Genomic DNA, 25,515 nt, shown 5'->3' on the forward strand with positions numbered 1-25,515 from the left:
ATATATATATATGTACAGTTATACATAATGCATAGTACTGAATAAGCAATTTATATTTAGACTGTATAATAAATTATACTTTGATATTACCCCATATTTTAAAAGAAAAATTGAGGCTCAGATGGGTTAAGTGACTTGGACCAGATTACTTACCTATTAAACAAAATAGGACTATAATGTATTGTTTAAGTGCATTTTAAAATTTATTTCCTGACCAAGATTCTTTGCTTAAAACTCTGCAGTATGTAGGTATGCAGGAAGCACAGTCATTTAGAAGTTTTCCTGCACAACTTATTCTCCTATTATTATAATATCTAAGTGAATTAAAAGTAATATAATTAAATTGTAAAAGGAAAATTTTCAAAGCCAACATCACATTTGGGGGATCTCAAAGAGTTCAGGTATTTTCCAAATTTGTAGTTAACTGTCCAGAAGAAATTTCAAGCCTACTAGAATTAACAAAGAAAGACAGCTATCATGAAATATATTTTCTTCCATAGCTTTCTTTGGAGGAAAATGCTTGTTTTTTGCTGAGTGTGGAATTCTTTTCTTTTGAGAGTTTCTAGGCCTGTCTTATAATTTCAAAGTTTTGATGAGTCTCCCGGAGTAGCTGGGGAGTGTGTCCTTGCCCATCCGTCGCCTGTGCTGCCCTCTGAGCGTGTTCAGCAGGTTGCATGCCAGCAGATGAAGCAGATGTTTGACCATACTGGAATGGAGCGCTTGCTGCATCAGGAGCTGGGGATTCCTCTTGACATCTGGACGTTGTTGGGTCGGGATGCCAGCCTCAGGCCAGGAGGCTGCGGGAGCTGTGGGGCAGAGAGCACAGAGTCTTTGCTGCTCTTTAAGCGATTAGTGCACTGAAGCAGCAATAATGTTGAATTATCGCTTGGCTGCTTTCTTCTCAGGAATCTTGGGACAATAGAAGAGTCAGGAAGGAGCATTTACAGTAAAGTCATGTTCAGAGAGACAAGACTAATTATAGAGTATTAAAGAGCTTTATTTTAAAATGATGTAATTTACAAATAGCTTTGGACAGTGTATGCAACTTTTTTAGAACCATAAACCCTGTAGTTTTAAAGAGACTTTTCTAATTTCAAATGGCTAGTATAAAACCATTCTTTCAGCAATTTTCTAGTTTTAGAAAATCAGGGCAAGTTGTGCCACTGAAGATACAACATCGGCTAAAAAGAGAAAGTACACTAATGCCTTTAGCTGCTGGGGAAAAGTTCTCTGGCTTGAGGGGAAGAGAGACTTCGGGTTAGAGATTGACTGAATTATGCACTGGCTTTTCCAGTTTCACTTTATCACACTGAAAACTGGTCTGCATTTGCTACCCAGAGCTGAAACCATCTGTTACACCAATTTCCTTTATGATATGTGTTATTTAAGCACAATGGATGTGGAAATGGGTAGTTTAAAATGTATTTTGCGATGAACAGTTGTCACATTATGTTGCTTTTCCTCTTATAAGTTTTCATTAGTGAGACCTCTGTGCTCAAAGAAGCCTTCTTATAAACAGATTATGGCCATTTGTGTTCACAGTAATATATTGGAGAAGAATGCTATGTTGCTCTCACTTAACCTCTCGTATTCTAAGGGGGTTATATTTAATTAACACTGGTGAGAGGCTGACCTGAGAGGCTGTAGAAAGTGATTGAACTGCATTTTCCAAGCTCTGCTCTAGTCAGCTGGGAAAGAAAAAAAAAAATTAGAAAGTACTATTTTCTGAAATTCCTTCTAACTAAGCTGTATTTCAACGGGCCATTTAATGCTCAAATGGACAAAGGTATTACTTCAGTCATTGAATTGTATCAAGCTCTTTCTCAGAGGTCCAGTTTAAACACTCTATAGGAAAAGTGGTTTAGCATCACATTCTCAATGGATTATTGCTTGATCTGCTTAAAAATAAAAAAGCAAATCTTTTTTTTAAATTTATTTTTTTCATTTTTTTAAATTTTATTTTTACTTTATTTTACTTTACAATACTGTATTGGTTTTGCCATACATTGACATGAATCCACCACGGGTGTATACAGGCTCCCAATCCTGAATCCCCCTCCCACCTCCCATCCCATATATCTCTCTGGATCATCCCCATGCACCAGCCCCAAGCATCCTGTATCCTGTATTGAACATAGACTGGCACTTCATTTCTTACATGATAGTATACGTGTTTCAATGCCATTCTCCCAAATCATCCCACCCTCTCCCTCTCCCTCAGAGTCCAAAAGTCCGTTCTATACATCTGTGTCTCTTTTGCTGTCTCGCATACAGGGTCATCATTACCATCTTTCTAAATTCCGTATATATGTGTCAGTATACTGTATTGGTGTTTTTCTTTCTGGCTTACTTCACTCTGTATAATCGGCTCGAGTTTCATCCATCTCATTAGAACTGATTCAAGTGTATTGTTTTTAATGGCTGAGTAATACTCCATTGTGTATATGTACCACAGCTTTCTTATCCATTCATCTGCTGCGAATCATTTTTTTAAAAAGAAAGAGAAACAGTCGCTGTCACTAAATGGAGTGGAGCATGTGCCCCAGCTAGTCCTCAGTGTGCTGAGATTGCCCTCCAGAGTTTAGGGGATCCTTAAACCACATAGAAAAAGATACACCTCTATAAAGTGCTCATCTGCTCAGAACATCTTCCTTACATCCTAGGAAGTGTTTGTTCCAGGGCCCAAGGGGTAGTCCCTGAATAATGAATGCATAGCTATGTCATTGGCTTAGACATGGTACAGCAGAGTAAGAGCAAGAATGAGGAATTTGCTGAGCAAGTAGAGGCCTAAATCTGACCAGTTTGGGTTGAAATCCTCCACTTTCCCATACTTTTCCATCCATTTATCAATGGTTTTAATAGAGGCATTGCTGATTTGCAGAATAAAGTATTCATATATAATTCATCTATATCCACCCATATTATTCCTGATTTTAGATCCACCTCTGCCACATTTCCTGACTATGAAACTCTCAGCAGCAAATACCATTATACCTCACTGTGAAAAAGGAAAATGGCATATATCATCAGGTGATGATATGCCACTGTGTGTTTGAACAGCATGCTCACTCTTTATTTAGTAGCTAGCTTGTTCTGTGACATGCTGTCTGTCTATACGATAGTAAATGGCTTGAAGGTTTCAAAAAATCAGTTCCATAAGACCTCTTCAGTTGAAAGAATGATGTGAACATGAGCTAATGTCCTCTGAAACTCAGTCTCCTCAGCTATGAAATGGGGATAATGATACCTCCCATATCGCAAGGATTAAATGAAGTAACACAAGTCAATCAGCTAGGACAGTGTCTACTACATGGAAAATACTCAATAAACACCGTTTCTCTCCACATCCTTATACTTGTATCTCTCTTATTAATTCATTAATTCAACATATTTTTAAAGCATGTACTGTGTACTTTAGGTACTCTATTAGGCAAACAAGCTAAACAAGTTCCTGCCCTCTTATAGCCTGGGGATGAAAGCAATTAAATGAGCAACACTTAAAAGTGATACAAACAGGTAAGATATAGCTGATCATTTGGTATGTGTGTATACAAATATACTCATTTATTGGTTAATCAAGCTGGTTGTGTATAGATTCTTTGAAATATTTTTGTCCTAATGCCTATGCCTGATGAGCACAACAGACTTCAAAAAGCACAAGGCATAGTGCAGTGCTCTTTTAGCAAGAAACCAATTAAAGTGGTCAAGAAGCAATTAAGGTATTTTAAACTGGACTTGCCACTATTTGAAAGAAGTGCCACAATATTGAAAGAAAAGCCTTCATAAGTAGACAAAGAGATTGAAAAATGGCATAATTTTCAGAGCTAGAAAGTCCTTCAGAGGCCTTGAAGACCAGATCCCAACTCTACCACTGGTTCCATGAGCTTGAGCAAATCAATCTTTCTATACCCAGATTCTGGGTTTCCCCAGTGGCTCAGACAGTGGAGAGTCTGCCTGCAATGCAGGAGACCCCGGTTCAATCCCTGGGTCAGGAAGTTCCCCTGGAGAAGGAAGTGGCAACCCACACCAGTATTGTTGCCTGGAAAAATCCCATGGATGGAGAAGCATGGCCAGCTACAGTCCATGGGGTTACAAAGAGTTAGACATGACTGAGTGACTAACACTTTCATACCAGATTCTATTAAGTGGATTAGGAATGATATCTATACTCATTGGGCAGTTGTGAGAAATAAATAAGAAAATGTTTGTCAAAAATGCTTCACACACTGTCAAGTGGTCTTCCCTGGTGGCTCAGTGGTAAAGAATCCATCTGTCAGTGCAGGAGATATAGGTTTGATCCCAGGGTCAGGAAGATCCCCTGGAGAAGGAAATGGCAGTATTCTTGCCTGGGAAAATCCCATGGACAGAAGAGCCTGGAGGGCTACAGTTCCTAGGGTCACAGAAGAGTTGGACATGACTTACCAACTGAACAGCCACACACTGTCAAGTATCATGTGAATCTTTTGGTTTTTGCAGAGATTGAGGCCTAGAGAGATAGATTAACCTGGCCAAAGCTACATAGCTTGTAAGTGGCCTGAGTTACAGTGTGTAGAAGTGTAAGGCAAGAGTATGAAGAGCTAAATTTTGTGACTTCCAGATAAATTTTGGATGAATAACTGAATTTAAACATATGGCCAAGAGGATAATACAGCTCATGCTTCCATTTGTTCTCAGAAGGGGCAGAAGATGAGATGGTTAGGTAGCATCACTCAATGGACATAAATTTGAGCAAACTCTGGGAGATAGTGGAGGACAGAGGAGCCTGGTGGGCTACAGTCCATGGGGTCACAAAAGAGTCAGACATAACTTAATGACTAAACAACAACAACAATTCTTTGGAAAAACAAAATAAGGTATATTAAATATAAGACCCTCTAACGGTACAGGTAGTAGTGACAAGGCCAGAATAAAACTTATATAAACATGAAAAAGGATTAATTGTAATTAATTCACTCATACATTAATTCCCCATGCATGAATGCTAAGTCCCTTTCAGTCTTGTCTGACTCTTTGTGACTCTATGGACTATATATAGCCCACCAGGCTTCTCTGTTCATGGGATTCTCCAGGCAAGAATATTGGAGTGGGCTTGCCATTTCCTTCTCCAGGGGATCTTCCCAGCCAGGGGTCAAACCCACATCTTTTCTGTCTCCTGCTTGGCAGGTGGGTTCTTTACCACCAGCACCACCTGGGAAGCCTATTTCCCACATGCTTATTAAGTGCGTACTGTGTAGCAAGCACTCTTTTCTATTTGGGGGATATTAAAATGGATAGAACTTGATCCTTGCCCTCAGAGGGCCTACCATCTGGTAAACAATGTGATAACTGTTAAAGAGTATGTGCTTCCAGAATAAAAATGCTATGGGAGGAGAAAGTGTTAAGCTCTACCTGGAGAAGTATGGGCAATCTTTATGGATGAGATGATGTTAAAATGAATCTTGAGAGGAAAGTAGAAATTCACTAGGATTATGGGAGAGGCATTCAGAGTGGTAGAGATACAGAGGAGAGAAAAAGCACTCCAGACAAAAAGCAGTCTGCCCATCAGTGTAGAAGCACTAGATAGCATGGCACATTCAGAAAACAACAAATGGTCTGGCACAGGCTGAGTGTATGAGAGCAATAGGAGGTGAGGCTGGAAAGGTAAGCAAGGGGTCAGATCACAAAGTGCCTTTTACACCACACTTGGGAATTTGCAATGCTTGTGGTAGACATGATTTTATTCACACCGTAAATGGTAAAGTGGTATAAGGTATAGAGAACAACTTTATGATGTGATATTCCTCTATTAATTTGATCTCTAGTTTACATTTCCCATTACACTAGATTTAATAGTTAGGAAACTACATTTGGTAAGATTCATGGTCCCTTTAGTACAATGGTACCCTGTGGCAAGTGAAACTGTACAAATAGTGTAACGATACACGCAGAGTAAACAAAACTGTTTAAGGTTGAAGCAAAGCCAAGGTCCAACCATTTCCCTGGGATTTGGGGAAATCTTGTAATCTGCAGTTTGTACTAAATCCAATCATATTTAGCACATTGCTTCTCAGCGAATGGGCCTTCATACTATATTTCAACCAAAGGATGAAACAAGGAGTAAAATCTATAAAGAAAAGCTATGGTTCTTCTAATTGTTAATGCCTTGCAATTATGCCCCTTTCTGGAATAATAAAATGTTCCCTGGCAGAGGTCAGGATCTCTGCCACTGACTTATTTAACAGATCCTCTTAACATCTGTCCTGCAGACTGTGCACTTTATTAGCAGACAAGAGACCCAACAGACTTAGCCTGCTGTGTCCCTTTTTCACATTCACACAGCTGTGGATTAACTCAGACTTTCCAGAAGAGGACCAACCAGAAGGGATAGTAATGTTATTGGCTGATTCTAAAAAGATGGGGGAAAAAAAAAAGCAGAAACAAATGTTGCCCCTAGTACAATTCAGTGTTTTTAGGGTGACAATTACCAGTCTGTTTTAAAAAGGAATAAAAGCAGCTATTTCACTAAAAAAGGAAAGTCTATTCATATCTGTGTGGGAAGCTAATCAGGCTCTTGTTTCCAATGACGATGACTCCTCAGCCGCACCAGGTCTGTGACAAGAATGCTTCTTTTGTATGCCGATAATGTGGAGACGATAAAATTTCCTTTAAGAGACATATGTGTTTACATCATGAGATGTGTTATTTGACAAAACGCTTTGTTCTCCTCGAATTTTCCGTGCAGAGTTTCATGCTGGGTTGTTTGGCTGGAAATCTTTGATTAACTAGAATTAGTTGCTGAAATAAAATAGACACTTTTGTTTTATGTGTCCTCTCACTGAGCTGTAAATTATAGTAAAACATATAAGAAGTGACAGAAAGAAGTGCTGATTTGAACCCCTGACCCACGATGGGCACAAAAACATAAGATTATTCCTTCAAAGAGCTGCATAGAGACATAAATATTCCATGATCCTCTTGAAATTATGCCCTCTTTGCAAAGAAAAGTTGTGATTTTGCATCATGGAACCAGAGTTTTCTAGAGGTGCTACAGTAGACTTAGAGGAGATATTGCGATTCTGAAACTCCATCCCCCCCACCCGCAAATGAGGACTTTGAATTCTTCAAGCCTTTTCTCTGTCCAACAATGAAAACAAGAACAAAGCAAAGTTCCTGTTCCCTCAATGAATAGCCAAGGGTAGCTTCCCTTTTGTCAGAGAAGTGATACATTTTATAAATCTTAAGGCTTCCTCAAAGTTACTTTGGCCTTTAGCATTAATATTTTAGTTCTATAGAGCAGTCTTTGGGTACTAGCCCAAAGAAATGGGCTGGGAGGAGGAGACCTTTCTATGGCAGAACAGAAATTCTAGTAGCCTGAACACTCCCTTGTTGTTGGGATTGGTGCCCATTCTGCTCAGGATTTTTGTAGTTGTTAAATAATTTCACAGGATTATTTTTAAACTTTTAGCTAACGTAAGATCTGGTGGGGTTTTTTTTTTTTTTTTTTGGCTCTACTGTAAGTAAAACCTACCTAACTGTCCTCAGTCAAAATATTTGTGATGGATGTGTTACCTACATTGTAGTAATCATTTCACAACAGATTCGCATATCAAATTATCACGTGTCCACATTAAAGTTACCCAAACTTTATTTACCAATTGTACCTCAATAAATCTGGGAGGAAAAAAAAGATTGTTCCCAGTGATGTGTCTCAGTAGCAATTTGTAAATGTACCATATTGTGTCTTTCTTCCCTTTGCCTTCCTATTCTTGGTGTGAGTACCTGAAAGGCATCCTGTCTTCTTAATCTTTGTATTCCTAATATTTTTTTTGTTAAATTAAGTAAAAATGCCAAGTATTTTCTGAATAAGGTCTTTGGAGCGACATCTGTTTAAGAGGATATACCAATAAAGATTTAAGAGCTTACAGATTTTGAGTCTTTATGGTGTAGTAGTAGTCTTTATAGTGAGCCCCTGTTTTAAGTATTTATGTGCATTAATTCATTTATTCCATACAACAAATCTTTTGGAGTAAGTGCTATTAGCTTCCCATTTTAAAGATGTGGAAATTTAAGGCACTGAGAGATTACATAACTTTCCCGAGATCGCATAATTAGTAGGTTCTGACTGAAGAGTGTGCATTCTTAATCACTGTATTATCCTGCTCATAGCAACATGTAAACCTTATTTTTCTAAGCTTCTTCTTCATTCCTTTATATTAACCATTACCTGCTTCATCTGCTGTAATGATTTCTCAAGGTGGATTATTGAGATATGTATCAGTATCATGTCTAGTGACAATAGAGCACAGTGTATGTTTATGATAGACTATTTAAATAATTTTTACTATGGCTGCTATGTATAAGGTATCATTCCTTTCTGCTAATTAGGGAGTAAGCCATGGGTGTTACTGTAGGATACAGATGGCATATTTACATACTACAATATATGCTGAAGTTCTCCAATTGGCAATACTAATAATTTGCAGTTTAAAAATGAAAGTTAGTAGATGTGGCTCTTAAACAGTGTAAAATATTTATTTGAATTTTAAAAATACAGAAGAAAATATAAGAGTAAGGGAAGAAGAGGATATTTTATATTATTTCTTGCCAGTTTACTGGATCACTTAAAAGTGAATTCAAAATGCATCCTTATCTCTTAATATTGATTGCAAATGCACATTTCATGTTATTATTAATATGAGATTTTAAAAAAGTAAGTTTGTACATTTCATCATAGATATGAAATTTTGTTCATTAGCATAATTCTTGTGTTCAATCTTCCAAAATCTCCTGAGATTTTAAAAACCAGCTTAAAAGAGTTTACAGTTTAAAACAGTGAAATATTTTCATGTAATAAACACGTTTATTGCCAACTAGCAATATTTGTTCTATCCATTCATTAGAGGGAAAAAATAGCATTTAGAAAATATTATACCGTCTTTTCATGCATTTTTCCCCAAAGATATATTTTTAACAAGTTAAAAACTTTTTTCATTGCATACTTACCCATATTTGTCTTCATTCTGTGTTGTTTTGGAGGCTTCATTATGGCTGGAAATCGAAGGGCATAGAAGCTAGACAGTTGTAGAATATTTTTCAAGCAATAGCATCTGGTTTCTTGGCAGTCATCACAGGCCAAGGCAAGGCAGCAGTGGCACATCTCCAGATTTTTCTGTGGGTATTGCTGAGGGATTTCCGGGTCTGCCATGTTGTTGTAATAGTGTTTCCTAGAAACTCAGAGACTCAGAGTGGAATCCAAAGTCGGTCTGATAGTACTCAAGGTCTGCATGATCTGACCTCCCTGCTCTCTTTTTGACACCTGACCTATTACTCTTTGCCCAGCTCACTCAGCTGCAGCCTCACTGGCCTTGCTGTTTCTCAAACCTACACATAAGCACACCCTTGGTCTTAGGACTTTCACCTTTTCTTTGCCTCTGCCTGAAGTGCTTACAGATAATGACCTGCTTTGCTTCCTCACTTCTTTCAGGTCTCTACTCAAATGTTTCCTTCTTTTAGTTTTCCTGACCTCCTCTGTATTTCTTGCATAGCACCTGGCCAGTAGCTACTCATTAAATAAGTTTTGAATGAACTTTACCTTTCAGTTACAAAGAAACAATGCTTTTGAATATCGGAAAATATGAAAAGCATTTTATTGAACTATTTACTTTTATTAAAAAGGATTTCATTAAACTAAAAGTATTTTATTAAACACACACCCAGATATATCTTTTGAAAAATTCCTTGTGACTTAGTTTTGGGGAAATAATGCTTGGATTTCAAACTCAACTTCTGGACTCATTGATGAGTTTTATAGCCTATTGGTAGAGTCAAGATGCATTTGTTTAAGACTTCTCTGATGAGCTAAGACTTTGTGACTAGAGAGTTAAAGTAGCCTTACAAATGCAAGCTGTAGCACTTGGAACACATTGAGAGAGCTGGATCTCTCCAGCATTGCCTGCCCATCTCTTGGAAACAGAGGAAAACAGATTCATTCCCATAATGCCGATTTCCAATTGCCCTCATTAATCACCTCTTCGAATATCTTGCTTTAAGAACCAAATTACTAATTGTTTCAATGACTGAACTTTTATTTCTGTAAGTAAAGCCTTATGTGTTTACATATTTTATTTAGCACCCTGACAGAAAAGATACTTGGAAGAAGCAGTGAGAGATTGAGTTTTCTTGCTAAAACTATTGGAGGTGGATTTGTTTGTTTTTAGTATTTGCTCTGTGCAACTGTGTTCCATAAGGAAATTGCTCTCCTAAGTGCATTCAAATAGAATTGGTGCTATTAGAGAATGATTTTTTTTTTTCATAGCAGACCACTGGATGCTCTGTTATTTGATGGATTCCAAATTTTTTTTAAAAATTCTCTTTGTGTAAGGGTAAGGCCTTTGACCTGGACCTCTTTTCTATTCTTTTTTCCTATTTTCACAGCTTCTCCTCTCCTTCACACGCAGCATATCCCCCCTGTTCCCCATCCCATTAACACAATGAGTTATGTCAGAGGAGCAAGCTACTCAGTGCTTGGGAAAATAGGCAAGATGATCTCTAGCCAGGAAAACTCTCTTTTTCAATTCATTTTTCTTTACTTGACATTCTTGAGCCGGCTGCAGGGGATAATGAAATGAATTAAACAGGTCCTGGCTCTTCAGTGGCTTACACTCAATGCTTGTCCCATTTTTCCCTTGATTTTTCGTGGGAAGACAAATGGCAGAAGTCTCAAAGGGGGTGAAATACGTCTGTTCTCACCTGAGACAAATTTTGCCCTTTCTGTGTATTTGCATAAACTTTAATTTAAAAAATCTGTAGAAACCTTAATATCATTATAATTAACCTAAATACTGTGGTTACATTTAAAAATATTACATCTTATGACAAATGTTAAAATAAAATTCTACAGCATAAATAATTCTCAGGTGCCCAATGATTACTTTCTAAGTACATGTAGGATGAATTTCTCTTTAAATCTCAGGGAAATGGTGAATGGAGTCCAAACTAAAAGCTCTGATAGAATGTACAAATTCTATTTGCAGTCAGTCCCCAAGGAAAATGGAACACAAGGAGAAATGAGTCCCTGTGAACACTAAATGGGAAAATTAAGGAACCTAGGTTCTAGATTTCATTCAGCCCCCAGCTCACCACTTGGTATGCTTATACAAATAACTTCCTTTTCTAGGCTTGCATTTTCTTCATCTGTAAAGAAAAGGGCTCAAATTAAATCATGTATACTGTTCTTTCTTCTGTTAACATTGTGTTGTCTGATGTTTCTTTGCAAGAAAATCAATACATTACATGGTGAATTCACATGCTTATTGGTTCAAGAAGACATAAGTGAAGAGAAATTACCTCCATCTCTGGGGTTCCTTTTGGAGAAGGTGTGAGGAAAAGTATACTAAGAAAAGAGTGTGGGCAGAAATTATAGCAATTTTAAGGAGACAGAGACAAGAAAGCAAAATGAAGGGGTTTTAGTGGTTCATATTAACAGAGCATGTATTAATTGTGAGACATTAAGTTAGATTCTAGGGACATAAAAACAAAGAAGACTTAATTCTTCCCTTAATTAGGGAGCTCACAGTTTGGAGAAAGTACACAGAGATAGAGAAAGAGATATAGTGGGAACACAAAGGAGGCAGTGGACAGGCAAGTCTTTAAGGAGAAAGTGATGAGTAGAATTATGAAAAATAGGAGCAGTTAATAGGAAAGGAAAATATGGCAATAAAAATTATGCAGGAGGGGCAGGGGGGCTGACTTGGAATTAAGCCAGTATGTGACTGTGATGAGTGGGAGGAGTTGCTTTTTCCCTGTTGCTCCTCTCTCGAGTTTTCGATGGTGTCAAATATGAGGGGTATAGCTAAACAAGTGCCTTCTATGCTGAAAACAAGGACTTCAGTTCTTTCCTTCCATAAAACCACAGCTATATTTCCTGGATCATTTTGTTGACATTGGAGGTTTATGAGAAGTAAAAGTATTTGTGATCTCTTTCAAATTATTTTTAAACTCTCTCCCCCACCCCTCCTTCAGTCTGTAATGACTTATTACTGACACACTTTCTTCCCTGTGCTGAACAAGCACTAAATCAAGCTGCTTAATTACCCCTGTCTCCTTTTCACCTTCTTACAGCCTCACGGCTGAACTTACCCAGCTTTATAGCATTCCTTGGTTGGTAGAATGGTCATCAGCATTGTTTTGAGAAGGTAGCAAAATCCAGGATATCCCTGGTGAACTGAGCCAGGCTTGGGCCCTAGTGTTAGGCAGCATCAGTCACGTAAGTAATGACATTTCCTGAAGAATGCCACCCTACCCAACCTGCTTGTTTCTCCAACATCTCCTTATGACACCCCAAGTCGTGTCTAGTATATGAGAACAGAATCTGAGTTAACCTGGGTTAGAAGCCTGGGATTCTCAGACTTTACATGGAACCACAGTAAATCAGGTGGATATAAAGGAGAGAGTTGAAGTCTTCAAGTCAGTGCCTATTGAATGTTTTTATAGAATAGCATTTTCTCTTTTCCTCCTTTCTTCATTATCTACCAATAGGCGAGTTGTATTTGAAGGAGAAATTTTTTTTTTTTCCTCTCAGGGTTAGATTCCGACAGGCCACTTTAAAATGCCCTTTCTAATTGAAATGACAAAACACAGGAGAATTTACTCCAAAGAGAATCCAGCGTGTGAAGTCGTGTCTGCTTTTTCTTTACTGTTGGTTTCCATATACTAGAGCCTACTGGTGCCAATTTAAAGCCCCTGTCAACTTCCCTTTTTATCAAGTTCTCCTATTTCTACCCATAGTCTGCATAGTTCTTTTTTACTTTATCAGTCTATTAAACATATGTCACTAGGGTCTTTCAGGAGTCTTCTATTATGGCTCACAGCTTGGTTGGAGAAGGAAGTTTAGCTAAAAATTGTGCCCCTTACTCCTTCAAAGTGGCTGGTAGTACCCTTAACTCTCCTTTCTCCATTTGAGAACTGTGAGGCACTATTTTAGAAAAAGTAGCTGTGAGACATCTGGAAGATGTCAGAACAGCTCAGAAGAGCAGCAATATCAGAATCTCTTCTTGGAAAACGATTCTTGTCTCGTAGTTAGGAACAGGAAATGGGTTTCATTGTGATTCACTGTATAGCTTATTTTAAATAATTTTAACATGTAGTAGCAGAATGCATATGGTCTTTAAAGTGAGACTGATTCAAAGATGGAAAGTAATTCCTATTATACATACATAACTATTTTCAAGATGAAATAAAATAAGGGTAAAATACCTAGCATAGTACCTGACTGAGATGGTGTTCAATATATGTTTGTTGAATTAGCACATGAATGAATAGGGGTGATAACTGAATGACTGGATGAGTGGTGATGTGAAAATCATGCGATTATGAGAATAAAAGTCCTTTCACCTTTTTTTCTATGGTGCTCTCCTTTGGAGATCTTATGTGATTTATCACAGAAAGCAGGTATAAAAGAATGTGTATTTCACATTATGGTAAGTATTAGATACACTGTGACACCACCCATTATAATTTGACATAAATTTGACTCTTTGGGAGGTAAAGCATGCCTTTCTTCCCCAATACAGTAGTGTTGTAAAATGACCCTGATACAATATATTTCTTAGGTCTTGATCTTCATGGGAAATAGATGGGGAAACAGTGGAAACAGTGTCAGACTTTATTTTGGGGGGCTCCAAAATCACTGCAGATGCTGACTGCAGCCATGAAATTAAAAGACGCTTACTCCTTGGAAGGAAAGTTATGACCAACCTAGATAGCATATTCAAAAGCAGAGACATTACTTTGCCGACTAAGGTCCATCTAGTCAAGGCTATGGTTTTTCCAGTAGTCATGTATGGATATGAGAGTTGGACTGTGAAGAAGGCTGAGTGCCGAAGAATTGATGCTTTTGAACTGTGGTGTTGGAGGATACTCTTGCGAGTCCCTTGGACTTCAAGGAGATCCAACCAGTCCATTCTGAAGAAGATCAGCCCTGGGATTTCTTTGGAAGGAATGATGCTGAAGCTGAAACCCCAGTACTTTGGCCACCTCATGTGAAGAGTTGACTCATTGGAAAAGACTCTGATGCTGGGAGGAATTGGGAGCAGGAGGAGAAGGGGGCAGGAGGAGAAGGGGACAACAGAGGATGAGATGGCTGGATGGCATCACTGACTCGATGGACGTGAGTCTGAGTGAACTCTGGGAGTTGGTGATGGACAGGGAGGCCTGGGGTGCTGTGATTCATGGGGTCGCAAAGAGTCAGACACGCCTGAGCGACTGAACTGAACTGATGAGACCTAAGGCCGGTGTGTGTGCTCAAAGACACTCAAGAATTTCACTGTAAGGCTGAGTTTGGTTGGTAGGACCTAATGTTTTGTGTTAAATCTAAGTGGACTTAGTTATAAAAGTGTCACTAGAATACAAATATAAAATAGGTTTTTCTTTAAGGCTAGTCTCAGGACACAGGACTCCTGAAACACAACTAGAGGTATATATTTGTGGGTTTGTAAGATTGTCATAGGACTTTCTTAATCCAATTTACTTACAGGTTTGGCCAATAAGCTGGTAGTGAAACATAGAAAAGAGTCTTTGTGTCTTGATTCTCCCTCTTTTGCCTCTTCCCATGCCACTCTGTGTCCCCTCAATAGTCCTGCCTTGTTGGCCTTCTTTACGTTCCTTGAAAACGTTATTTTCTTTCCTTTTATTGGCTCAGAGCCACAGTAATTGATGTTTCTTCTTTCTGGAATACTCTATCAACTTTTCCACCTGGGTAGTTCTCAAAGCATTACTTCCTCAGAGAAACTATTTTTATCCTCCAAACTATGTTAAATACTCTTGTTAGATAGTCTCTTGACATTCTATAGTTTTCTTTCTCAGCACTTATCCTAGCCATCATTCATAGTTACTTCCAAAGGGTTTAATAGTGCCGTTAAACAGGGACCATTTCTGAGTTGCTTGTTGTTGCACTTCTATTGTTTAGAACAGTGTTTAGGTAACAGTACACTAAATAAAGGTTTGCCATTGAAAAAATTCACCAATACTGGAAATGTGCTTGAAAGGTACAAAGATTGGTTCATCTATCCATTTCTACTTAAATAATAATGTTGAAACGAGGACTAAAGAGTTCTTATTCTCCCTCCAATACTAGCTTTATGATCTTGGGCATGCTACTTTTATTCTCTAGACCTTGGCTTATCAGTACAATGAAGAGGTCAGACTAGACTAAATGATCTGTTAAGCTCCTTTCAGTTGTAGGTACTAAGTATGTTACTGTTCAGCTTACAAAAATTTTAATACTGGCTACTTTATTAAAACTGAACTAATAATAAATGTAGAATTTTTTTAGCCATAAAATAGTGAAAGTGTTTCTTAAAGTGCTTCTATAAAATATGAGTGATTTTATAATTTTGAAAAATATATAGCTAGGCTCATTTTTACATGTATGTATTCTATGTCTTTTATATATTTTGGATAAAGAGACAATTCAATATCCCAAATGACCACTGAACATTTTTGCAAAATTAACATGGAAAGACCTATATTTACAAAAATAGTTTTCATCAAAGTTTACAGGACTTAGTCTAAGGCTAATGTAAGCTTTACTACATTGTTGATTTTTTAAACCTCAATGTTGCTTGGAAATGAGTGTTCATTATCATCATCATTATAACTATGAACAATGATCTGAGAATCTTACATGAAATGATATTTTTGTAAACTATTATGTAGTAGTTCAGTTCAGTTCTGTCGCTCAGTCACGTCTGACTCTTTCCAATCCCATGCGCTGCGGCACGCCAGGCCTCCCTGTCCATCACCAACTCCCAGAGTCCACCCAAATCCATGTCCGTCGAGTCAATGATGCCATCCAGCCATCTCATCCTCTGTCGTCCCCTTCTCTTCCTGCCCTCAATCTTTCCCAGCATCAGGGTCTTTTCCAATGAGTAAGCTCTTTGCATTAGTTGGCCAAAGTACTGGAGTTTCAGCTTCAACATCAGTCCTTCCAATGAACACCCAAGATGTTCTCCTTTAGGATGGACTGGTTGGATCTCCTTGCTGTCCAAGGAACTCGCAAGAGTCTGCTCCAACACCACAGTTCAAAAGCATTAATTCTTCGGTGCTCAGCTTTCTTTATAGTCCAACTCTCACATCCATACATGACTACTGGAAAAACTATAGCCTTGACTAGACAGACCTTTGTTGGCAAAGTATAGTCTCTGCTTTTGAATATGCTGTTTAGGTTGGTCATAACTTTCCTTCCAAGGAGTAAGCGTCTTTTAATTTCATGTCTGCAGTCACCATCTGCAGTGATTTTGGAGCCTAGAAAAATAAAGTCTGACACTGTTTCCACTGCTTCTCCATCTATTTCCCATGAAGTGATGGGACCACATGCCATGATCTCAGTTTTCTGAATGTTGAGCTTTAAGCCAACTTTTTCACTCTCCTCTTTCACTTTCATCAAGAGGCTCTTTAGTTCCTCTTCGCTTTCTGTCTTAAAGGTGGTGTCATCTGCATATCTGAGGTTATTGATATTTCTCCCGGCAATCTTGATTCCAGCTTGTGCTTCTTCCAGCCCAGCATTTCTCATGATGTATTCTGCATAGAAGTTAAATAAGCAGGGTGACAATATACAGCCTTGACGTACTCCTTTTCCTATTTGGAACCAGTCTGTTGTTCCATGTCCAGTTCTAACTGTTGCTTCCTGACCTGCATACAGGTTTCTCAAGAGGCAGGTCAGGTGATCTGGTATGCCCATCTCTTTCAGAATTTTCCACAGTTTATAGTGATCCACACAGTCAAGGGCTTTGGCATAGTTAATAAAGCAGAAATAGATGTTTTTCTGGAACTCTCTTGCTTTTTCCATGATCCAGCGGATATTGGCAATTTGATCTCTGGTTCCTCTGCCTTTTCTAAAACCAGCTTGAACATCTGGAAGTTCACGGTTCACATATTGCTGAAGCCTGGCTTGGAGAGTTTTGAGTATTACTTTACGAGCCTGTGAGATGAGTGCAACTGTGCTATATTTGAGCATTCTCTGTCATTGCCTTTCTTTGGGATTGGAATGAAAACTGACCTTTTCCAGTCCTGTGGCCACTGCTGAGTTTTCCAAATTTACTGGCATATTGAGTGCAGCACTTTCACAGCATCATCTTTCAGGATTTGAAATAGCTCCACTGGAATTCCATCACCTCCACTAGCTTTGTTTGTAGTGACGCTTTCTAAGGCCCGCTTGACTTCACATTCTAGGATGTCTGGCTCTAGGTGAGTGATCACACAATCGTGATTATCTGGGTTGTGAAGATCTTTTTTGTACAGTTCTTCTGTGTACTCTTGCCACCTCTTCTTAATATCTTCTGCTTCTGTTAGGTCCATACCATTTCTGTCCTTTATTGAGCCCATCTTTGCATGAAATGTTCCCTTGGCATCTCTAATTTTCTTTAAGAGATTTCTAATCTTTCCCATTCTATTGTTTTCCTCTATTTCTTTGCATGGATCACTGAGGAAGACTTTCTTATCTCTCCTTGCTATTCTTTGGAACACTGAATTCAAATGGGTATAGCTTTCTTTTTCTCCTTTGCTTTTGCTTCCTGTCTTTTCACAGCTATTTGTAAGGCCTCCTCAGACAGCCATTTTGCTTTTTTCATTTCTTTTTCTTGGGGGTGGTCTTGATTCCTGTCTCCTGTACAATGTCACAGACCTCCATCCATAGTTCATCAGGCACTCTGTCTGTCAGATCTAGTCCCTTAAATCTATTTCTCACTTCCACTGTATTTGATTTAGGTCATACCTGAATGGTCTAGTGGTTTTCTCCACTTTCTTCAATTTTAGTCTGAATTTGGCTATAAGGAGTTCATGATCTGAGCCACAGTCAGCTCCCACTCTTGTTTTTGCTGACTGTATAGAACTTCTCCATCTTTGGCTGCAAAGAATATAATCAATCTGATTTCAGTGTTGACCATCTGGTGATGTCCATATGTAGAGTCTTCTCTTGTGTTGTTGGAAGAGGGTATTAGCTAGAGTTTAACTGGACGTGGAACAACAGACTGGTTCCAAATAGGAAAAGGAGTACGTCAAGGCTGTGTATTGTACTCTGCTTATTTAACTTCTATGCAGAGTACATCATGAGAAACGCTGGGCTGGAAGAAGCACAAGCTGGAATCAAGATTGCCGGGAGAAATATCAATAACCTCAGATATGCAGATGACACCACCCTTATGGCAGAAAGTGAAGAGGAACTAAAAAGCCTCTTGATGAAAGTGAAAGTGGAGAGTGAAAAAGTTGGCTTAAAGCTCAACATTCAGAAAACTGAGATCATGGCATGTGGTCCCAACACTTCATGGGAAATAGATGGAGAAGCAGTGGAAACAGTGTCAGACTTTATTTTTCTAGGCTCCAAAATCACTGCAGATGGTTACTGCAGCCATGAAATTAAAAGACACTTACTCCTTGGAAGAAAAGTTATGACCAATCTAGATAGCATATTCAAAAGCAGAGACATTACTTTGCCGACTAAGGTCCATCTAGTCAAGGCTTTGGTTTTTCCAGTAGTCATGTATGGATGTGAGAGTTGGACTGTGAAGAAAGCTGAGCACTGAAGAATTGATGCTTTTGAACTGTGGTGTTGGAGAAGACTCTTGAGGGTCCCTTGGACAGCAAGGAGATCTAACTAGTCCTTTCTAAAGCAGATCAGTCCTGGGTGTTCTTTGGAAGGACTGATGCTAAAGCTGAAACTCCAATACTTTGGCCACCTCATGCAAAGAGTTGACTCATTGGAAAAGACTCTGATGCTGGGAGGGATCAGGGGCATGAGGAGATGGGGATGACAGAGGATGAGATGGCTGGATGGCATTACCGACTCTATGGGCATGAGTTTGAGTGAACTCTGGGAGTTGGTGATAGACAGGGAGGCCTAGCGTGCTGCAATTCATGGGATCGCAAAGAGTCGGACACGACTGAGCGAATGAAGTGAACTGAACCTATTTTCCTTCCTAAACCATTAGTTTTCAAAATTAAAGCTATTTATTTAAATAACTAATATTTTATGTTTTTTCAGAAAACAATGCAGTAAAATTAAGGGAAAATTTAAATTTATATTTAATTAGGCTAAGAAGAAAAAATTAGTACTACAATTTGTGTTAGGAAAATGTAAGGTGAGTTAGTGAAGCCAGTAGTTATTCAGGACCTATCTAGTCAACATTCTAAACATGACTTCAAGAAAACAGTTTCTTAAAATAGAATAGTTTAATTTGGACTGAATTTATTTTCCTTTTATATCTTAAAACTCATTGCCATAAAATTATTCATCATTTTTACAATAAAGGTAATCATATACCACTGCTTTTTCCTTATCTATAGAGATAATATCTCTCCTCCCTAACATCCAGCAATTTTATATAGGACATTAATTCAGAAAATATTGATTGATTATCTCTTATTTGCTATCCACTATTCTTGATACTAGGCATTCAAAAGTAATTAGGTTGATCATGACTTCAGTAAGCTTATAGTTTATCAAAAATAGTAAGGCATGTGTATAGCTATGTTGTCTAGTCACTAAAGTCATGCCAACTCTTTTGCAACCCTGTGGACTGTAGCCCACCAGGCTCCTCTGTCAATGGGATTTCCCAGGCAAGAATAGAGGAATGGGTTGCCATTTCCTTCTCCAAGTGATCTTCCCAATCCAGGGATCAAACCCGCTTCTCCTGCATTGGCAGGTGAGTTCTTTACCACTGAGCCAGAAGGGAAACCAGTGCATCTCTATACACAAGGTTTTTAAAAAGTGATAAGCTTTGCAGGAAAGATATAAATGAAATGCTGAGGATCTTTATCTTACATCCCCTCCAGAGCCATAAGTGTGTTCCAAGACTTTGAAGCCTCCTTAGCTCCTAATGAAAGTGAAAGTCACTCAGCCCCGTCTGACTCTCTGCAGCCGCATGGACTAGTTCTCCAGGCCAGAATCCTGGAATGGGTAGCTTTTTCCCTTCTCCAGTGGATCTTCTCTTCTCCAGCCTGGGCGTCCCTGATAGTTCAGTTGGTAAAGAATCTGCCTGCAGTGCAGGAAACCTGAGTTTGATCCTTGGGTTGGGAAGATCCCCTGGAGAAAAGAAAGGCTACCCACTCTAGTATTCTAGCCTAGAGAATTCCATGGACTGTATAGTCCATAGGGTCACAAAGAATCAGACATGACTGAATTACTTTCACAGCTCCTAATACAAAGCCTGTCATACAGAATATATTCAATTAATGTTTGCTTAGAAGGTGAGCTATTTGTGAAATTATTCTGTAAACCTATGCCTGTTAATAAATGGCATTCTTTTATCCAAGAGAGATCTAAAGTCCTCAATCTGAAAAGCTCTATACTTATATCTAAAAAATTTTGTTAGAATGTGAAAATATTTATTTTCATGAGCACTTTCTATCTTTACAATATACTTTAATTTCTGACTCCTATTGCAAGGCTCATTCTACTAAATCTTATCTAATATTTTACTGTCCAGTTTACCCAGCTCTGTAAGTTTTATAAACTATGGCTATACTTCTTCCTACATCTAATGTATCAGTAACCACAGCACCCAAGGAACTCCAAGAAATCACAATTCTTAAGGAAGCTTGTCTTTCTTAAGTACAATCCTAAGAAAGAAATATAAAATAAATGATTGTTAAAACTTTAGAGGAAGCAGTTAACACTACTCTGTTTCTAAAAAGCAACTATAATGTTCAATTATTTTGAAGGATTTCTGAATTTAATCAGCTTAAAAAAAAATAGATTTGTGTCCAATGATTTGTTTTTCAGCTTTTCTTCACTGGTTGAAGTTTCCTCAAGGACTCGAGATTGAGTAAAATTGACTTTCTTCTGATCTTGTGAATCAGGAGCTAAAATGAAGACATAAATGATTTCTAAGGACTCTTGCCTGTCTAAGTTTTCCTGATTCTTTAATACTCAATAGTAAGGCATATTAGTGATGATACCAGCCACCATTTATCGCCATATAGTCATTACTTTTCCAACTCTCAACCATCTCCACTCCATTCAGTATAGAATGTTCCCTCACTGGCTTAGCACCAACTCCATCCCACCCCCACTCCCGTGCCTTTTGAAGACACCTGGCTGAATTTTAAAAGAAAAGAGTGTAACAGAGTAAAAAGAAAACAAGACAGTCCTTTTTCTCCCTGAAGTTCTAGCAGTTTGACTGGCTATTACTTGTGAATTTTTCTTGCCACTGAGTCATTGCACATACAGAATTATGAAACTTTAATTTCTTTAGAGGCTTGTTATATTAGAGAAATTGCTCCAAAGAAAGCAACAATCGTGACATAAGCACATCTGGCTCTTGCAAATTATTCTTTATTAAGCTTTCATTTAATTACATGTGCTGAAAGGTCTGTTTTTGATTACTGTAATTTTTTTTATTTGTCCATCTGAATGATAGTAATGCTGGAAATTACATACAAACCACCTGTTTTTTCTCCTCTACTAATATGGCAAAGTTTGAGCTGTTTTCTCTGTGGTTGATGAACTAGGAAGCTTTCTATTTATTATGATAAAAATATGACTATCAAGGTAATGGCTTAATCTTGATGATAAGAAGAAAAGAAAATATTTGAATGGCATTTTCAAGCATGAAATTATGTTAAAATTGAGGTGTCTGAATTCTGGTTAACCATAACGGATTAACACATTTATTTATCACCAGTTTCACCCCAAAGCTAATAAATCGACAGTTAAGGATTTCACATCCTGTGCTAGGAAAAATAAGCTTGACTTTTTTCCTCCACAAATCTGGCTATATTCTCTTTAGGATTATGCTATATGCAGCATAGAGGAAGGAGGGACTGCTACTGGGCCTTAGGGATCTTGAGGGCAGCACTCTTAACACCCAGAGGGGTCAGCATCCCTAGAAAAGTTTAGTCAGTACTGAATTAGAATGATGTTCTTCCAGAAGTGCCTAGGAAAGTTTAGATCAGTTTCTTAGTTCATGAATATTAAAATTACATGAATGGACATAACAACATTTAATGCACTTTATGATGATTTTAAGTACTCGAAAGAATATTTGAGACCATTTAATCAAATTCCTTTCTGTATGATTGAAGAAACTGAGTTCCAGAGCAAGTCAATCCTTTGTTTAAGGTCCTAAACTTATTTTTAGAAGGACCAGGAACAGAATAATGGCTCCCATAGCACTGCTCTTTCTTTCTGTTATACTATTTATTATTTTTTATATTCTTCTTTAAAAATAGTGAAAGAGAAATTTCAAAGTGTTCAGAGAAATAGTTATCTAACAATATGGTAAGTTTTTTTGGAAGCTCTGTTTCAGCTGCATTTAAAGAGATGATTTTTGTCTTCCCTGTTTTGCAGCAGCTCTATGCCGCTCAGCTGGCCAGCATGCAGGTGTCACCTGGAGCAAAGATGCCATCAACTCCACAGCCACCAAACACAGCAGGGGCAGTCTCACCTACTGGGATAAAAAATGAAAAGAGAGGGACCAGCCCTGTAACTCAAGTTAAGGTATTTGCTTTGCAGGATTATGGAAACAGTTTGGAAAATAGCTTCACAAGAAAGGTAGTGAACCAGGCTGTGCTGGGCATAAACAGCAGGAAGCAAAGCAACATAAAGGAACCCCAAAATGTTCCTCTTTATGGTAAATTTCATGATTGAGCACTGAGAAACAGGTGTTTCCCTTTTGATAACAATAGTGCCATATTGTGAGATCTTTACCTAAATCTGCAAACTTTCTTCTCAAGAGTTTTTCCCCTTTGGATTCTAGCTTTTATTTTTTAACGTTCATTGGCATGTATGGCCATGGTTTTATTACCAGTCTTTGTCATAGTCTTGTGACACTTCTCTCTAACTTTAAACATGTGGGGAACCAACTTATAGTGCTAGAGGAGGAGGATCTCAAAACTTTAGATTTGACAAGAAAGAAAGAGAATCCGATGCTGGACCTTTATATGGTTTGATGGTAAAGGTCTCTCTCCCTCAAACAATAGTTATAAACGTGGGCTTTGAGGAATGAGTGGTGTCATAATCTATTTGTGCTTTGATGCCACATATAGTTGTGATAGGATAAATAGGATCACCCAAGTTATGACTGAAACATTAACAGATCCTTTCCTCACTGATTTTCAGTGTCTTAAAATGGTATAGCCAGGAAGTACTTGGTAACAGAGGGGAACTGGTGATCCAGTCTAACTTTGTGCTGCAGCTGGTACTTATAGGTTTTTATGATTGTTTTTGCTTCCTATATTGAATTAAAAAAATTCAGAAAGTTCAAAGAAACAATTCTTTTATATCATTGACTTACTTACTTTGAAGGATACACTAAGCACAGATGTATTATTGTATGTGTCCAAAGTACTGCCTTTGGAGAAATTTTGCCATTATTACTTCATTACATGGGAAATATCTAAGGCTAACGAAACAGCATTGAAGTCCACAAAATTACTGAAATTGTTTTATTTTCTAAAACTTGTAGTTAGGGATTTCGAGACTTCAGGAAAGCCATTGAAAATATGGATCCCAAATACCAAAGATTAAAAAAAAGAGTAAACATAATTAAGAGGGATAGTTCTGCTTGTGCCTGTCCAAAGGAATTAATTTAATGTCCCCCATGCCTTTAGGTTCTCCAAAGAAGTAGATGAACATTTGTGCTTTGTGGTTAGAAATATTGAGATATGACAATAGGGGCTTTACATTTAATAAGATAGCATTAACTTATGGAAACAGACTATTTTGTGTTCCAAGAGTTTCTTTTTGTAAGAGAACACTACAATTCAAACCAAAGCACTTTGTTTAACTATAGTTGTTAGAGTATAAGCATATCAAACATCAGTGACTTGAGGTATTGAGTATTAAATATTTTAACATGAAAAAGTCATTTTATAAGTGAGTTGGCCAAATGGAATTGCACCAAACCAAGCCTTTACTGGATGAGTAAAATGTTCCCTGGTTAGATTCAAGTTTATATCTGCTTTTACCATTCCAGCTTTGTGGGCCAACTGAATTTTATTACTCACTTGACCACATACAAATTCTTAGGGAGCTCTCTGTATAATTTAACTTGACTCTACTTTATGTTAATAACAAAGGAAACATTTATCATACTTATTAGATTGTTTATTGTATGTGTGAATAAAACTATATCGACTAAGACATAAAGCAAATGCTTTAAATTTTTAAGATAGCTCCAACCTATTATTGTAGAAGTTCTAAAAATAATCTTATGTTTTGCTAATTGGAAGAATTATGGTCACTAAAATATCTCATGTTTCTGCCTATAGTCAATCTTTCCCTCTGTATATAACATGACTATGTAACCTAGGGCATTATTAGCTGAAGGTGATAAAAATAAAAGTGGATGGTCTTCTGCTCCTTTCTCCCCTGAAGGATTTTATTTGTTACAGTGGTCAGCATCAGTAGTTAGGCTGTTTCTGTTCAAATGTCAGTTCTCTGACTTTCATTAGGTGTGTCGCCTTGGGCAAGTTACTTAACTTCTTTTAGCATTAGTTTTTGCCTCTGCAATCTGAAGGTTAATATTATTATGGGTCTTCAATGAGATAATACATCCTCTAGCATATAGTAAATATTTCATAAATGTTAGTATAGCAATGATGTTGATGATAATCTGATGATAATAAAGATGCTGGTAGGTGGTAACGGTCATTGTGATTGAAATATCTGGTTGTATACCCAGAGAGATTCTAAAAGAAACCAAGAAGTTTTCCATTTTAAACCATTATGGAGGAACAGGGATTCTATTTACTCTCCAAACTTAAAGAAGTAAAACTCAAGACAAAATATAAAACAGTGGTTTCCGACATTTCCAGTAGGAGTACAGGAGAGTGGCCTCTGATAGAAGAGAAACAAGTGAGGCAAGCACCACAGTTGTTCCAGCTTACTGTCTTGAGAGAGCTTCCAGGCAGTAGTGCGGTGTGTATGTGGGGGTTCCCCACATGCTGCTTGGCAGGCTTCCTGAGTAGAGAGACAAGACTTCAGAGTTTCAAGATGCCAAGGTAGATGGAATTTGTGAGAGAAAGTATAGAGAGAGGGCACAGGAGATCCGCAGAAGGTTTCCCTGTATTTAGCTGAGTATTGAGCAGCACATGCATGTGAGGAAACTATCTGAGGCCAGAGGGAAAGCAAGATGGAGCAGGCAAAACCACTACAAGGTTTGTGAAGAACTGAGAATGATTTGTATTCCCGTTGGCCAGGTTGGAAAGAGCTCTTGGCACATGGGCACCAAGTAGAGTCCCTAGCAGGGTATTACTTCACTGCTGCTGCTAAGTCACTTCAGTCGTGTCCGACTCTGTGCAACCCCAGAAACAGCAGCCCACCAGGCTCCCCAGTCCCTGGGATTCTCTAGGCAAGAATACTGGAGTGGGTTGCTGTTTCCTTCTCCAATGCATGACAGTGAAAAGTTAAAGTGAAGTCACTCGGTCGTATCCGACTCTTAGCAACCCCATGGGCTTCACTGCTGCTGCAACTGCTAAGTCGCTTCAGTCGTGTCCGACTCTGTGCGACCCCATAGATGGCAGCCCACCAGGCTCCCCCAT

The 25,515-nt window shown here is 38.2% G+C and overlaps 1 protein-coding gene across 4 annotated transcripts in view; it reads left to right on the top strand.

The window, feature by feature from the left end:
• SOX6 (SRY-box transcription factor 6) overlaps positions 1-25,515 on the top strand; it is a 408,021-nt gene that overhangs the window by 296,372 nt on the left and 86,134 nt on the right. For all 4 annotated transcript variants that reach the window (XM_068988346.1, XM_068988348.1, XM_068988347.1 and 1 more), the window contains one exon: positions 22,322-22,471. In XM_068988346.1, the coding sequence (XP_068844447.1) occupies positions 22,322-22,471 (150 nt within the window). The remainder of the gene's footprint in view (positions 1-22,321; positions 22,472-25,515) is intronic.

Source organism: Capricornis sumatraensis, chromosome 16 (genome assembly GCF_032405125.1).
Source record: "Capricornis sumatraensis isolate serow.1 chromosome 16, serow.2, whole genome shotgun sequence".
Classification (NCBI taxonomy): Eukaryota; Metazoa; Chordata; class Mammalia; order Artiodactyla; family Bovidae; genus Capricornis; species Capricornis sumatraensis.